The sequence below is a fragment of the Heloderma suspectum genome, chromosome 1 (genome assembly GCF_057233095.1).
Source record: "Heloderma suspectum isolate Gila_16-S chromosome 1, 16-S_ref, whole genome shotgun sequence".
NCBI classification, from domain to species: domain Eukaryota; kingdom Metazoa; phylum Chordata; class Lepidosauria; order Squamata; family Helodermatidae; genus Heloderma; species Heloderma suspectum.
Window position 1 is genome coordinate 402,772,849 of NC_139458.1, and position 13,969 is coordinate 402,786,817.

The 13,969-nt window shown below is 44.5% G+C and overlaps 2 protein-coding genes across 8 annotated transcripts in view; one reads left to right on the forward strand and one right to left on the reverse strand.

Annotated features, from left to right (window-relative positions):
• The window catches only part of PACC1 (proton activated chloride channel 1), a 42,643-nt gene extending 40,510 nt beyond the window's left edge, over window positions 1-2,133 (forward strand). For all 7 annotated transcript variants that reach the window (XM_084828862.1, XM_084828863.1, XM_084828859.1 and 4 more), the window contains one exon: window positions 851-2,133. In XM_084828862.1, coding sequence (XP_084684988.1) covers window positions 851-1,012 — 162 coding nt within the window. In that variant the 3' untranslated portion in view covers window positions 1,013-2,133. The remainder of the gene's footprint in view (window positions 1-850) is intronic.
• A 3,467-nt stretch (window positions 2,134-5,600) lies between these two features.
• Window positions 5,601-13,969, reverse strand: part of PPP2R5A (protein phosphatase 2 regulatory subunit B'alpha) — a 96,763-nt gene continuing 88,394 nt past the window's right edge. Inside the window, exon 13 of the mRNA XM_084828858.1 lies at window positions 5,601-7,343. Within this exon, the coding sequence (XP_084684984.1) occupies window positions 7,187-7,343 (157 nt within the window). The 3' untranslated portion in view covers window positions 5,601-7,186. The remainder of the gene's footprint in view (window positions 7,344-13,969) is intronic.

Genomic DNA, 13,969 nt, shown 5'->3' on the forward strand with positions numbered 1-13,969 from the left:
CCAAAATCAATCCAGTCCAAGTATCTTCCATGTATTATCGTTGCCACAATTTTACATTTTTTAAAAATTTAGATTCCTGTAGCCCAACCCATTCCAGCAGTTCTGGGTCAAACTATGTGTTTACATACATAGATACCATATTAATACTGCAGCCACGACCACAGTTAGCTCCCTGATCAAGTGGCTCCCTTGCATCTAGAAGATACCCTGACACAGCTCCCTGATCAACTGGCTCCCTTGCATCTAGAAGATACCCTGACATGTCTGATTACGGGGCTCCAACAGCAGGCTTGGCAAGACCGCTCGAGGTCTTGAAGAGCTTGTTCTTTGAAAATCTGTCACTCACAGGTGCTCACATCTTGTTGTCATGCCCCATGGCTTGTGCACTGGGATTTGCAGAAGATGAAAGCTTGTTCTCCTGCTGGTTTTTCTCTGTCCCAAGGCCAGAGCAAAGGACAGAGACTTGGATATTTCATATACTGTGTTGCAAGAGAGATGCATTTCTATTTTATTTTGTAATGTATATTTGGAATGCACATATGGCAGTATGAGGATCTTCAGCAATATATATGGCCATATGAAGGAGCTCACTAACCACTGTGCGTGTAGTTAAGGATGCGTTCTTGTGCTAAGAGGTGAATTGATTCCCAGTCATGTGGGATTGTGTAAGGAGGGGAATGGTGCTGGAGCGCAACTTTTTCTCCCCTGGGTTCTTTGCGGCAGGGCCTCAAGATACAAGGAGGTTTTACATATGTTAACGACAAACCAAGAAACAGTTAAAACGTTTTGTAAAGAAAGTCAAGCAGTACTCTTATAAAAAACAAAACGTGAGTTTGATTTCTTTCCATAGATTGTCACTGCAAATCCTTGGAACATGATTGCCCTTCTGTGTGGCATTTTCCTGGCTTTGTTTAAAGCAGCCGATTTTGCCAAACTCAGTGTGAAGTGGGTGATAAAAATCCGAAAACGGCACCTCAAGAGAAGAGCTCAAGTGCTGAACCATATAAGCTGAGGACTGAGTGCTACTGAATTTTCTATTATACTGGAGAATAGAAATGGCGGAAGACTGAGCCAGTACAGCAGTTGTCTTGCACAGAGAACCTGCATGGACAGGAGGACTACTGGCTTTGCCTGAAGGTTTAGAAAACTACTAACTGTATAAGAACTCCTACTAAACCCATGCTCTTTTCTAAAGAGATGAGCTCCTTTACTAAGCTACATTTAAGTGGTAGGAGATTCCTGAAACAATAACCTCTTGTAACAAGTATGGATGGATAAGGCCTTTATGTAGTAGTGAAGCAGGTGAGGTCTTTTTAAGCCCATCTTTGTCCATGTTCGTGGAGTTTAGGGCAGTAATGAGTTTAGCTAATCCTTCTCCATGCTCAAGGCACAGGCTTGGTCTCCAGCATTTTCAGTCATCTCAGGGAAAATAGCAGGGGGCTGTAGCTCAGTGGCAGAGCACCTGCCTTGCATGCAGAATGTCCCAAGGCTTGATCCCCAGCTTCTCCAGGTAGGGCTGGCAAAACTCCTGCCTGAAATCCTGGAGGGCCGCTGCCAGTCAGTATGGACAATACTGGGTTAGATTGACCAATGGTCTGGCTCAGTATAAGGCAGGTTCCCATGACCTTGGCCTAGAGGGATACTAGCTTCAAGATGTGCCGCTGTTCAGAGGGGACAGTACTGTCCAAGAGAAATGATTGGTTTGATTCAGTATTAAGGCAACATCTTATAGAAATGCTCCAAATATTGCTCTGACAGGCACACTCCAAGGTGTAAAAGTGCATTGCTAGTAAAGGTCTGCACAAGGAGCTAAGTGGATTCAGACAGATTCCCAAGTGAATCACAGGCAGTATTGCAAATGAGTTTGAGCGATGTTGGTTGGCTGCATGACATTGACAGCAGTTTCATCCTTCACTATTCATACCTGAAAGTACTACATCCTCTATTGGAATCCCACCCCTCTAAATGTTCAACTAAAGGGAAGACAGTGGGCCTAAAAGCATCTCAAAAGGGCCCGTCTCTACAGCATAGAATGCTGAAAGCACTGGAATTTTATCAAACATTCCTATTTGGTTAAAATGTATTTGATTGTGTTGAAGATTTTTCAATAAAATTACATCTGTGTGCATCTTCTTCAAACTATTTCTATTAGCATATTTGATGGGGAAGGTCCTCCGACTTTCAGACTCCTTCCTGCCTATGCAAAGGCAAGGCAGGTACAAGCCAGATCTGTTAAAATTAAAGGGACTTTTGTCACCATGACAGAAGCAAGATTGCACCCTTAAAAGCTAGCAAGTACTAGACTAACAACTTGCCCATTATTTGATTCTGGAACATATGCATCCAAATGTCTACAGAAGTATTTTGGATTGTTTTAGCTCTACACCATCATAAGAAACCTAGTACAAAATCCATGCATACTCCTAAACCCTGTACACAAGGAGCCCCTGCTGAATTTTTGTGATTGTGGTAGACTGCCTGCTCCTTTCAGGAGTATTTGTATAGCTGTATAGCTCTTACACTAAGGTGCTACAGAATGGAGGTAAGCAGTTGCAGATTGGTGTCACCCTAGGGATCAAGTTCATTCATGTAGTCAGGAAAGTACATTAGCAGTCTAGTCCTATGCATTTAAGCCTATTTATTTCAATAGGTGCACTACATCAGCATAGCATTGGGTTCTATGGTGAAGCATGTAACAGTTACTACTTTCTATAGATGTGCCCAACACATCTCTAAAATAATCTTTCATGAGAGCAGGTTCTTAGAGGATGAACCTCTCTGTGGGCTCCAGAATATTTATTATTCTTATATTTGTTATATTTATATCCCACCTTCCCTCCAAGGGGCCCAAGGCAGCATACATGATCCTCCTCCTCTCCATTTTACCCTCAGAACAACCCTGTAAGGTAGGTTAAGCTGAGTGTCAGTGACTGGCCCAAAGTGGCCCAGAGAACTTCATGGTCAAGTGGAGACTAGAATCCAGGTCTCCCCAGCCCTGCTGCAACATTCTAACCACCACACAACACTGCCATACCACAATAGATGTATCAAGTGATTACAATAGTCTGAATTATCTCCTAGAGTTCCTTCTCCAATTGGGCCATTATTATTCATTTCACACCCTTCCAAGTCCATAAGGCAATTCCTTTATTAGGCCAACCAAAATGTCACAAAATAGTGAGGAAGCTTTCAAATTGTCCAGAACTTTTCATCAGGGTGGATATCAGGGGGTGGGCAACTTGTGGCCCCCCCAGATGGTTTGGCCTACAACTCCCATTGTCTGTCACTATTGGTTATGCTTGCTAAGGCTAATAGGAGGTGGGGAGACCCAGGTTCTAATCCCCACTGAGCGATGAAGTTCACTGAGTGGCTTCAGGCCAGTCACTGACTTGCAGCCTAATTGACTTCACAGGGTTATTGTGAGAATAAACTGGAGAGAGATAGATTATGTATGCCACACTTTGGCCTCCTAAAACAGAGGGGTGTGGGAGGTACAAACTGGCTTATGTTGAAGCCACCGAATCTGCATTTAGTCAGTCAAGTTAGAATGTAGGAGGAGACAGTAGATAGATTAGGCCAGGGATATACAATATGGCACCCTCCAGATGTTTTGGACTAAACCCCCCATCAACCTCAGACAGCATGGTCAGGGATTCTGGGCATTGTAGTCCCAAACATCTCGAGGACACCAAGTTATCTACTACGTTAAGGTCTATCAGGTACTATCCAGGCTTCAAACTGCATCTTGGACAGCTAGATGCCGTCATGTGACAAAGAAACATACAATGGCTGATCCCTATTTTAGAAAAATCACTTTAGGGGTTTTTAGGGGGCATGCTAGATAAAAAAAAAAAATAAGGCAACAGAATCCAAATTGGGTAGCTACCTCCACTCATATTCATTTTAAGACTAAATACAGATTCCATGGCTTCAGCATCAGCCAGCTTCTCTCCCCCACCCCACCCCCCTTTTAAACTGTCTAGTGGCTAGATTCTAGCCTAATGAAGAGTTCTAGAGAACTCAAAAACTTACACAGTATTTTGTGGCTTATTATTTGGCCCAATAAAGGTATTACCCTACTATGGATTTTGGTATTTCTTATGGGCCTCTTTTTGTGACCCCTTTCCAAGATATAGGAAGGGATGACATAGGTTTGATAGCTTCAAGCTGTATTTAAGGTATGATTTGAAGTTTTCTGGGATGCCACAATTTCTCTTCCAGGAATTACAGTAAACTGGATCATAATTCCAACACAATAGAAGGGGAAGGGAAAATACATTTATATGAAAATAGTTAAGTATCGTATGGATATTTCTCTATTTTTTCCTTTAATAAAAAAGTGAAATGGAACTTAAGATTTTTTAGAGATCCGTTATTTATATTTACTTAAAACATATCTATACCAACCTTCAATTCAAAGTTTTCTGGGCAGTTTACAACACTTTATAGGATTAGGCAAATTGCCTAAATGATTGCTACTATTCTCTATTAAACTTCTGCCACCTACTGAGGTGACCTTGATAATCTATTCATAATCATATTAAACACGCCAAAGCCTATGTTCCCATGTGCCAGTGACATGCGTTTGCTGTTGTTGCCCGTATGAATCCAAATCCAATTTCACAGAACTGCAAACGACATGCAGACATGCAGATGTCTGTATAACTGCAGTGTACCCAATTTATTTTTAAGTGTGAACGTATTACCTACCTCCAACAAAGTAGAACCTACTTCTGTTTTAGAAATCGATTAGGCGATGAAGTGAAGGTGAAACTAAGGACGCATTGACTGGTTCATACGTAATAACGCATCGGTGAAACAACCCGTGGGTTGTTGTGCATGAGCAGGAAGGGGGGGCATCCTGCCTGCAGTGTACTTGCCACTTCTGCTTTTTCTCAGTGACCCACGATCAGCTCCTTCATAGATTGCTGAGCATGACGTCCAAACCCAGACTGCTGGGTTGTTTAGGGGCTGAACAACACAGCGGTTAACCTATGGTTTGTTGTTGGGTTAACTGCTAGGTTGTTTAGCCCCTAAATATCCCAGCGGTCCAGGTTTGGGCATCACACTCCACAACCTAGCAGAAGTGGTGGGTGCGCCTGCTCTCTCCTGCTCATGCCTCACCTGCTCATGCCTGACAGCCCATTAATTGCTTAGCTAATGGGCTGTTTTTATATGTGAAAGTAGTCAGAATGTAGGAACAGCCTTTCTCAATACTGGTGAAGTTCAGTGGTGTCTGCCCATTGGTAGATTTCCTCACCCCCTGCGGCCACCCCAGACTTGCCCCCAAAATCTTCTCTGGAGTGCAGGGGAACCCTCTGGAGCTGATCTGGAGGGTGTGCTGGGAGGAGAAAGGATGTCCCACTGCATGAGCAGAAGTCTGCTCATATGACATTGGATGCTGCCCATTGTTTTCCACACAAAAGAGCCCATCTAGACTAGACCAATTTTATTTGCTAACTTCTCTCCCTCTGTACTTAATGGTTTCAACACTTCCATTAAATGCTGCATTAATTTGAATATGTTGCTTGAGAGCCCCCATATAACCAAACTTCTGTTCAGCATGGTTAAACTAGAAAGATGGTAATATACAGCACTAATTACAAACATAAAGACTTTATTGAACACTGCTCAATCCCTCAATCTTTCAATACAAAACCATTTTCCACACAATTGCAATTTAAGAGACTGGAATGGTACTCTGATAGAAAGATCTGCAAAAAACGCTCCACCTGATCAAATGAAAACAGACAAAACTTCTAGAGTCAGCTTTTGCCATCTTAAAGAAGCACACTGTGTTTTCCTTAGAACAAAACAAGGAATTGTTGTGTCACATAGATGTTCCTATACCTGGATAGGAATTGCTCAACCCAAGCTTTTAATGAGAAGCTGGATCATCTTGCAGAGCCAAGTTGAAAGCAAGGACTGCTAGGCTCTACAAGAACCCTTGAACTAAGTTAGGAGCTTCATTGATAGGATCCAGTCCTCAGTTACTAGACCTGAAACATGACTACTGAATCCTTACTAGAAAGACACACACGCACACACACACACATATAAGGGCTAAGTGGGCAGCAAGGCAATCCTTGAGTGGAAGCTGATGATGTTTCCTCACTATTCAAACAGAGTTCATGTGTGCTACATCATATGTTTAACTTGTGCTTTATTTAAGCCCATAAGCCCTATTCAGGTGTTCTTCCCCCCATGCAATTACCATCATTCAAGGCGGAAAGCAGGGACAAGATGGTTGCCCCTCCCCTCCTGCATGTCCTCATAGCCGTTCCTGCAGCCCCTCACATTGTGGTCTCAACTTCTGCAACAGGGAGTTTTTTTGTTTGTTTTTTTACTAATGTAGGCTCCCTGTGAAAATTAGAACCCTGATCTAGGGTTCTAAATCACACAGAGAACATATTCAAGCAAAAAAGGCTCCCTGTTGGACAATCAGCCCCCAACATGTGAAAGCCTGCAGGAACAGTGATAGGACATGTGGGGGGTGGGACCAACAACTCATTACTGATCTCACCCTCACACAATGATAATTGTGGGGGCAGTAAGGAAAGAACGTCTGAAATGGGCTTTACTCTCTGCCCCATGGCTCTTTGCTCTCTGGAACATGGCATGCAGCAACAGCTCTGAAATCTGTGGTATCTCATCCAGATACAGATCTCAACCCAATCCAACGCATGTTTACTCAGAAGCAAGCTCCACTAAGTTTAATGGGGCTCACTCCCACATGTCAGCATAAGATTACAGTCTTATGTTTCATTTGAGAAAATACAGCAAAGCTAAAACGTCTCTTCCAGAATCTCATCCCAAGCCTGCAGTAATGTGAAAAGCACATAAGGGGGAAACGTAAATAGCTGACTTCTATGCCTATGTGCAACACAATCAAAAAAAGAAAAATTCAAGTCATAATTTTCACCACTCCCATAATTAAATCACACACATCATGGATGATAAAACTGATTTCTGTGAAATGTCAGAAGTGACAATATAGCAATGATTAGAGACAAATTTACAATATACTGTGGTAAATAATGTCACATTCAATTATTGTATTTCAGTTCAAAAATTTTCATTTACATTTTGCCAGAGGAAAAAAATTGGCCATTTCAAATATACTGATGAGGTTTCTCTTTTGCATTTTTACATATTTAAAAAAAACCTTGTATATAAAAGGTCTGCCTCACAAAGAGAGGCTGGCGCTCTCATTTGGCACTTCATCATTTGGTGTATTTATTGTGAGGGATGCATTACTCAGCTGGTCAGACTGAACTTTCATTAGCTTTAGTTCTTCCAGCTTCTTCCACAGTTCTTCACGTTCAAGCTCTTTCTTTTTCTCTCTGTAGAAAAGCAAAACAATAATGTGAGGCTTTGGCTACTGTGCACTAAACCAGTTTGATAAAGCAAGAGCATCAGAAGTATTCTAAAGCTTTGGAGATTTACTGCTTTATTCTAGCATGAGTTTGTGTCTGCTACCAATCAGTGTAGACAATACTAAGCTAGATGAAGTCTAAGTTGAGATAAGGCAGTTTTCCTGTTACTAGGTTCACAAGAGCGTACTTTACCAGAGAGGCACAGAAGTTAGTGGGTACATGATCATAAAGTTTTCAGTGAATAAAAAACAAGCCTGGTTGTACTGTAGTGCTATAAAACGTAGTACCCATGTATTTCCAAAACAGAAACAGTTTACTTTTGTAATGCAAAAAGTACCCCTTAAACTTTGTTACTAAATGTCTGTTTACAAATATGCAAACTTGAATGTGTACATATGTATCTAACGAAGGTGGAAATTATTTTGCAGAGGTATGGCTCACATACAGGAGATCCTACAAAGTAAGGAAATTAGCTTACTGACAAAGATTGAGTAAATAATGCAGCTTTATTTGATGATAAATGCCTACAGTAGTTTACCAAAACCCCAGCAGACTTTCCAACAGCAGTGGCAGAGAGAGACAGAGAAAGTCAGACAGACAGACTGGGAGTTTGCCAAGTAAGGAACAAGGAAGGTGCTGGGGAAATAGTGAGAAGCCTTCAGAGGCTATACACTACAGGGGCCTCTTTGAGTTTGATGGCAATGGCTGGGTCCACACAACATGACAGTCCACACTCAAAGTTGAGTATGGGTTGAATGTGTGTTGTCACTGAACTGTGAGTTGTTGTGTGAACCCAGCCACACTAATGAGCCACGGCTTGTTAACCATGAACAACCCCCAGAACACAACCCAACAACAAACCATGGGTTCTGTTTGTAGGCTGTTCATGGTTAACAAACCATAGTTTGTTAGCATGGCTGGGTTCACACAACACAACTCATGTTTCAACGACAACCCACACTCAACCCATACTCAGCCTTGAGTATGGCTTGTCATGTTGTTTGAACCAAGTCAAGGAAGTAATCCCCATGGCTGCCTAGACACATTGCAGTCTTCAGTCCCTAGGCCAGGCCAATACAGGCTGAACTAATATGGTTAGATCCTTGGTCACAGACTCCTAGGCAAAGAGAAGACCAAACACCTGGCTAATCCATTATCAGGGACTGCAGAGCCAAACAATTTTGGTTGCAAAAATAAACTTTGGAAGGTAGAGTGTAAAAAACAAGGTATCTCCTTGGACCCTGATTAATCCAAGGAAGATAACAAAGACAAAACGAGGCAATGGAACTTAGGGAAGGAAGCAAAGAAGGGAAACTAGTTAAGAGTGTGGGTATATGGTTGCACCTGGCTTGAGATCCTGAAAAATTACAGCACAGTATACTAGGCCAGCCTTCCCCAACCTAGTGCCCTCCAGATGTTTTGGACTACAACTCCCAGAATTTCTGGCCATTGGCCATGCTGGGAATTGAAGACCAAAACATCTGGAGGGCACCAAGCTGAGGAGTCTGCCCTAAAGCTACTATGAGGGATGCCTAGGTGGTATTTTAACCTGCTGGTCTATTTTGGAGTGAGGATGCTTTAGGACTGGATCATGTTTCCCACCAAGGCTCTAGACTGGCCAATTTCATAGAATCATTTGTTGTTGTTCAGTTGTTCAGTCGTGTCCAACTCTTCGTGACCCCATGGACCATAGCACGCCAGACCTTCCTGTCCTGCGCTAGTAATTTAATTTAAACGTTCCTTGACTAGGGTGGTGACTTGGTATTCAGGAAGATATTTTCAGACATATGCATCCACAGGAGGGGCAAAGGGGGGCAGTTGACTGCCCCCCCCAATGGGCTATAATCCCCAGATTCCTATTTCTCTCTCTTTTTTTTAAAGCAAGTCTCTAGCCCTTGTAGAACCCAAGATACGAGGCAAAGTGTGCAGCCACTATTCTGCCCATTCATTTTGTGAGAAATTATCGTCAACTCCCACCTTCCAGTGATTTTAACCAATGAATATAATCATAGCAGTGGTTAAAACACCCACTATCTAGAGAGAGAATTTCCTGGTTTATTTTAAGCATTTTTGGGATCTTCCCTGTTAGGAAGTAATTGCTATCTTATAAAAAACAAATGACAAATCCAGACGTTTAGTGTAGCTGAGATTGGGCAGTCGTGTGTCTACCAAAAGACAAAAGGTAGCAGGAAAAACAGGAGTTCATAATCTTTCTTACTCGGGTATCATGAATATTTTATTTTCTAAATTTATAAACATTAACAAAGATTACAATGACAATGGGTACTGATAAAATTAATCATTATTATACCCATATTGCAGGAGGCAGGGCTGTGGCTGAGACAGTGTGGGTTATACCAGTCCTGCAAAGTTGCCTAGTGCTGTTATTCCCATTTTGCTGGGGGAGGGGGCAGGTTAGAGTAGTGTATCACAGCTCTGCATTGTAGTCCAGCATTATCATCTAGTCCCCTAGTGTGCTTTTTTTTTAGGGAAATACAAATGGGGCTGTGGAGTTGCTTGTAGCAGCAGGGCTAGAGGGGGTTGTTGTGATGTATATAGCTTTAAGAGAACCTGCCATTTTTAGCTCTTGCAGGAGGCCCAAATGGATCCTCTTCCCATCTCTCTCTTAGCATAGGCCTTGGAGCTGAGACAGTGTGCCACAAAGCTCCGCAGAAGTTACGTGTTTTCTCATGTATTGTAATAATAAACCTGTTGTGAAGGTACCTGAATCTATTATGTATTGCCTGTAGAGCAGGGCCTAAGAGTGGACTGCAAGTTGAACAGGTCACATGTGTGTGCGCACGCACACACACATGCACAGTATTAACCATGACTTTGAAAGGAGTCAGGAAAACAATTGAGGGTTTCAGCTGCGGGTGGACAGACGTTGTTCAGACACCAGGTCTACCCACTAAGAAACAAAGCGATAGACCTGGTATACACATTTTTCAGAGGCCACATCTATCTAACTTGGTGCCCAGGCCTTGACACTGCTCAGCCACCAGATCTATCAGAAATGGTGGACCTGTTCGCTGATACTAACAGGGCATTTTTAAAATGTATAGCCATAAACAAAATGTGTAGTTCCAGGAAAAATAAGCAATTTCAAAAGAACAGGTGCTGGGGAACATGGGCGGGAGGGTGCTGCTGCACCTGAGTCCTGCTTGTGGTTTCCTGGTCAGCAGCTGGTTGGCCGCTGTGTGAACGGACTGATGGACCCTTGGTCTGACCCAGCAGGGCTCTTCTTATGTTCTTACGTTTTTGTACATTTGGTGCTTTTTCTCCTAGGTGTGTGTTTTTTTTATCCCTCACGCCAAATAAAGTTTTGTTGGAGTTCATGATTCTTCTTGAATATAACACTCTTCTGCATTAGCGCTGTTCAATTCCCAGGATCTTCTGCTACTCTGTGTAGGCTTCTAAATATTATGGAGTGTGACATTAAGCAACAAAGTGCACACAGAAGGGAAGTGCACAACTGTGCTGTAGTGGCATGTGCTATGCATGCGAATTACAACCACAAACTGCTGTGCAGCTTTGGGCTCACCCTGGAAAAATTCTTGTGGACTCCCATGTTTGCAGGTATCCAGAAGTCCCAAGCTTTGCATATTGCAGTTGGGCAACCCCTTTATTTAAGTTACAGTGGAGAGTGTACAGGTCAATGTACTACAAACTGCTTTGCCACCTTCCAGGTAAGATAGAATGAGCATGATCCAATGGAAGAAGGTTACATAGCTAACAAATAGCACTTTACTTGTTCTCTGCTTTATTTGGTTGATTAACAAGCCTGATGTCCTATTTGTTACGACCACAAATTACAAACTGTGACTGTGTTAGTTTGGTTGGGAGTGATTGTTGGATGAGTGGAATGTATGTGTTGAATGGTTGATTGTATATTTGCATGGTGGGTGGCTGTTGAGAGTGTGTGGGTATTTTTTACGGTGGGAAGGATGTGCCTAGGTGACTCTGAACAGGGACCCATGGAGGGGGCACCACTATTCCAGTGACTTGGGGCAGAAGGAGGAGGGGGCTGGGACATCAAAGCAGAATGGGCTACAGGTGTATACACTGTTCCCCTTCTACCCCCCTCCTCTAGCTCTCATGCAGCTGGTAGCCATTCCACTGTGCCCTCCTGTCTTGCAGTGCTGCTATTTAACATCAGATTGGTCTGCAATAAGACTGCACTCATTCACGATTTAATCGTGGATAAGAAGCCGACCTGGCGTGTATTACTGAGACTTGGGTGGGTGAGCTGGGTGGAGTCAACCTGACTCAGCTCTGCCCACCTGGGTACTCAGTGCAGCACCAACATAGGTTGGAGGGCCGGGGGCGGGGGGGGGGAGTTGCCGTGGTTCATAGAACCTCCATCTCTATCACCAGGAAACCACTCCACCTTGGAGCAGGTCTTGAGGGCTTGCACCTGGTGTTGGTCCATAGAGACAGATTGGGGATGCTGCTGGTGTACCACCCACCCTGCTGCCCAGCATCCTCCCTGACTGAGCTGGTGGAGGCAGTCGCAAGTGTGGTGTTGGAGGAACCCAGTGTGGTGGTTCTGGGTGACTTCAACTTCCATGCTGAGGCTGTCTCTGGAGTTCCAGCTCAGGACTTCACGGCCTCCATGACAACCATGGGGCTGTCTCAGTATGTCATCGGCCCAACACATGAAGCAGGGCATACCCTTGATTTGGTTTTTGCTTCAACTTGTGAGATGGATAGTCTGAAGATTGGGGAGCTCCAAGTAACCCCACTGTCTTGGTCAGACCACTTCCTGGTGAGATTTGAACTTAACGGCGTTACTCTCCTCCCGTGGGGGTGGGGGACCTATTTGGATGGTCCGCCCCAGGAGACTGATGGAATCCAATGGATTTCTGAATGCTCTTGGGGATTTTCCATTGGAGAGAGCTAGTGATCCAGCCGAGGCCCTAGCCTCACTGTGGAACAGTGAGATGCAGAGGGCCATCGACTTTGATTGCACCTGAGTGCCCTCTCCGGCACTGTGGAGCCCGATCTGCTCCCTGGTATACTGGGAGCTGCGGTCAATGAAACAGGCTGGACATTGGCTAGAGCGCAAATGGCGCAAGACTCGAAGTGAAGACGACCAAGCACGCTCTAGAGTGCATAATCGTGCCTACTGCATGGCAGTGCGGGCAGCTAAGAAGGTTTATATTGCTGCCTCCATTGCGTCCTCAAGTAGCCGTCCAGCGGAGCTCTTCCAGGTGGTCCAGCGGTTAACATCTTCCCCAGTAAATGGGGCCCTGGCCCCGTCAAGGACCCACGGTGACCTTTTTGCATCACACTTTGAGGACAAAATGGCTTGTCTCTGCAGCGACCTTGATGCTGTTGTTAGTGCAGCACCAGTCGAGGTGTCTCATGCCACCATCTGCCCAATTTTGTGGGATCAGTTCCAGTTGTTATGGCCTGATGATGTGGACAAGATGCTTGCAATAATGTGACCAACCATGTGCCGTCTTGATCCCTGTCCCTCCTGGCTAATAAAAGCTAGCCAAGGGGGTATGACTGGGTGGGTCCAGGGAGTGATAAATGCTTCCCTACAGGAAGGGGTGGTCCCTGCTGTCCTTAAGGAGGCAGTAGTGCGGCCATTCCTGAAGAAGCCCACTCTGGACCCAACAGTACTAGACAACTACCGCCCAGTCGCAAATACCCCTTTTTTAGGGAAGGTACTTGAGAGGGTCATGGCGGACCAACTGCAGGCACTTAATCAGAGGATACTGATTATCTAGACCCATTTCAATCTGGGTTTCATCCTGGTTAAGGGACTGAATCAGCCTTGGTCACCCTGATGGATGACCTTTATCGAGAGAGGGATGTGAGAGTGCAACCCTGTTATTTCTGCTTGATCTCTCATCAACCATGGTATCCTCCTGGATCAATTCCATGGGATGGGTATTGGAGGCACTGTGCTACAGTGTTTCCGGTCCTACCTACGAGGCCGATTTCAGAGAGTAACATTGCGTGACTATTCCTCGGCCCCTTGGCAATTGAGCTCTGAGGTGCCTCAGGATACCATCTTGTCCCCAGTGTTGTTTAACATATATATGAAGCTGCTGGGAGCAGTCATTAGGGGATTTAGAGCTAAATGCCATCAGTATGCTGATGACACGCAGCTCTATCTTCCTGTGACATCTGAATCAGTGCCTAGACTCAGTAATGGGCCAATAAACTGAAGCTGAATCCTGGCAAGACGGAAGCTCTGTGGGTGAGTGGTTCCCAGGTCTGGGAGATAGGCTCATTGCCTGTTCTAGATGGGGTTGCACTCCCTCTGAAAGATCAGGTTCATAGTCTGGGGGTACTCCTAGATCCATCATTGTCGCTGGAGGCCCAAGTGGTCACGGTGGCTCGGAGTGCCTTTTACCAGCTTTGGCTGGTTCGCCAGCTATGGCTTCTCCTGGACAGGGGCAGCTTGACCACAGTGGTACATACATCAGTAGCCTCAAGACTGGATTACTGCAATGCACTCTATGTGGGGCTGCCCTTAAGGCTGGTCCGGAAGCTGGAGCTAGTGCAGAATGCAGCAGCTCGGCTGTTGTCAGGAGCTGCCCCTTTTCAGAGTATAACTCCTATGCCGAGAGAACTGC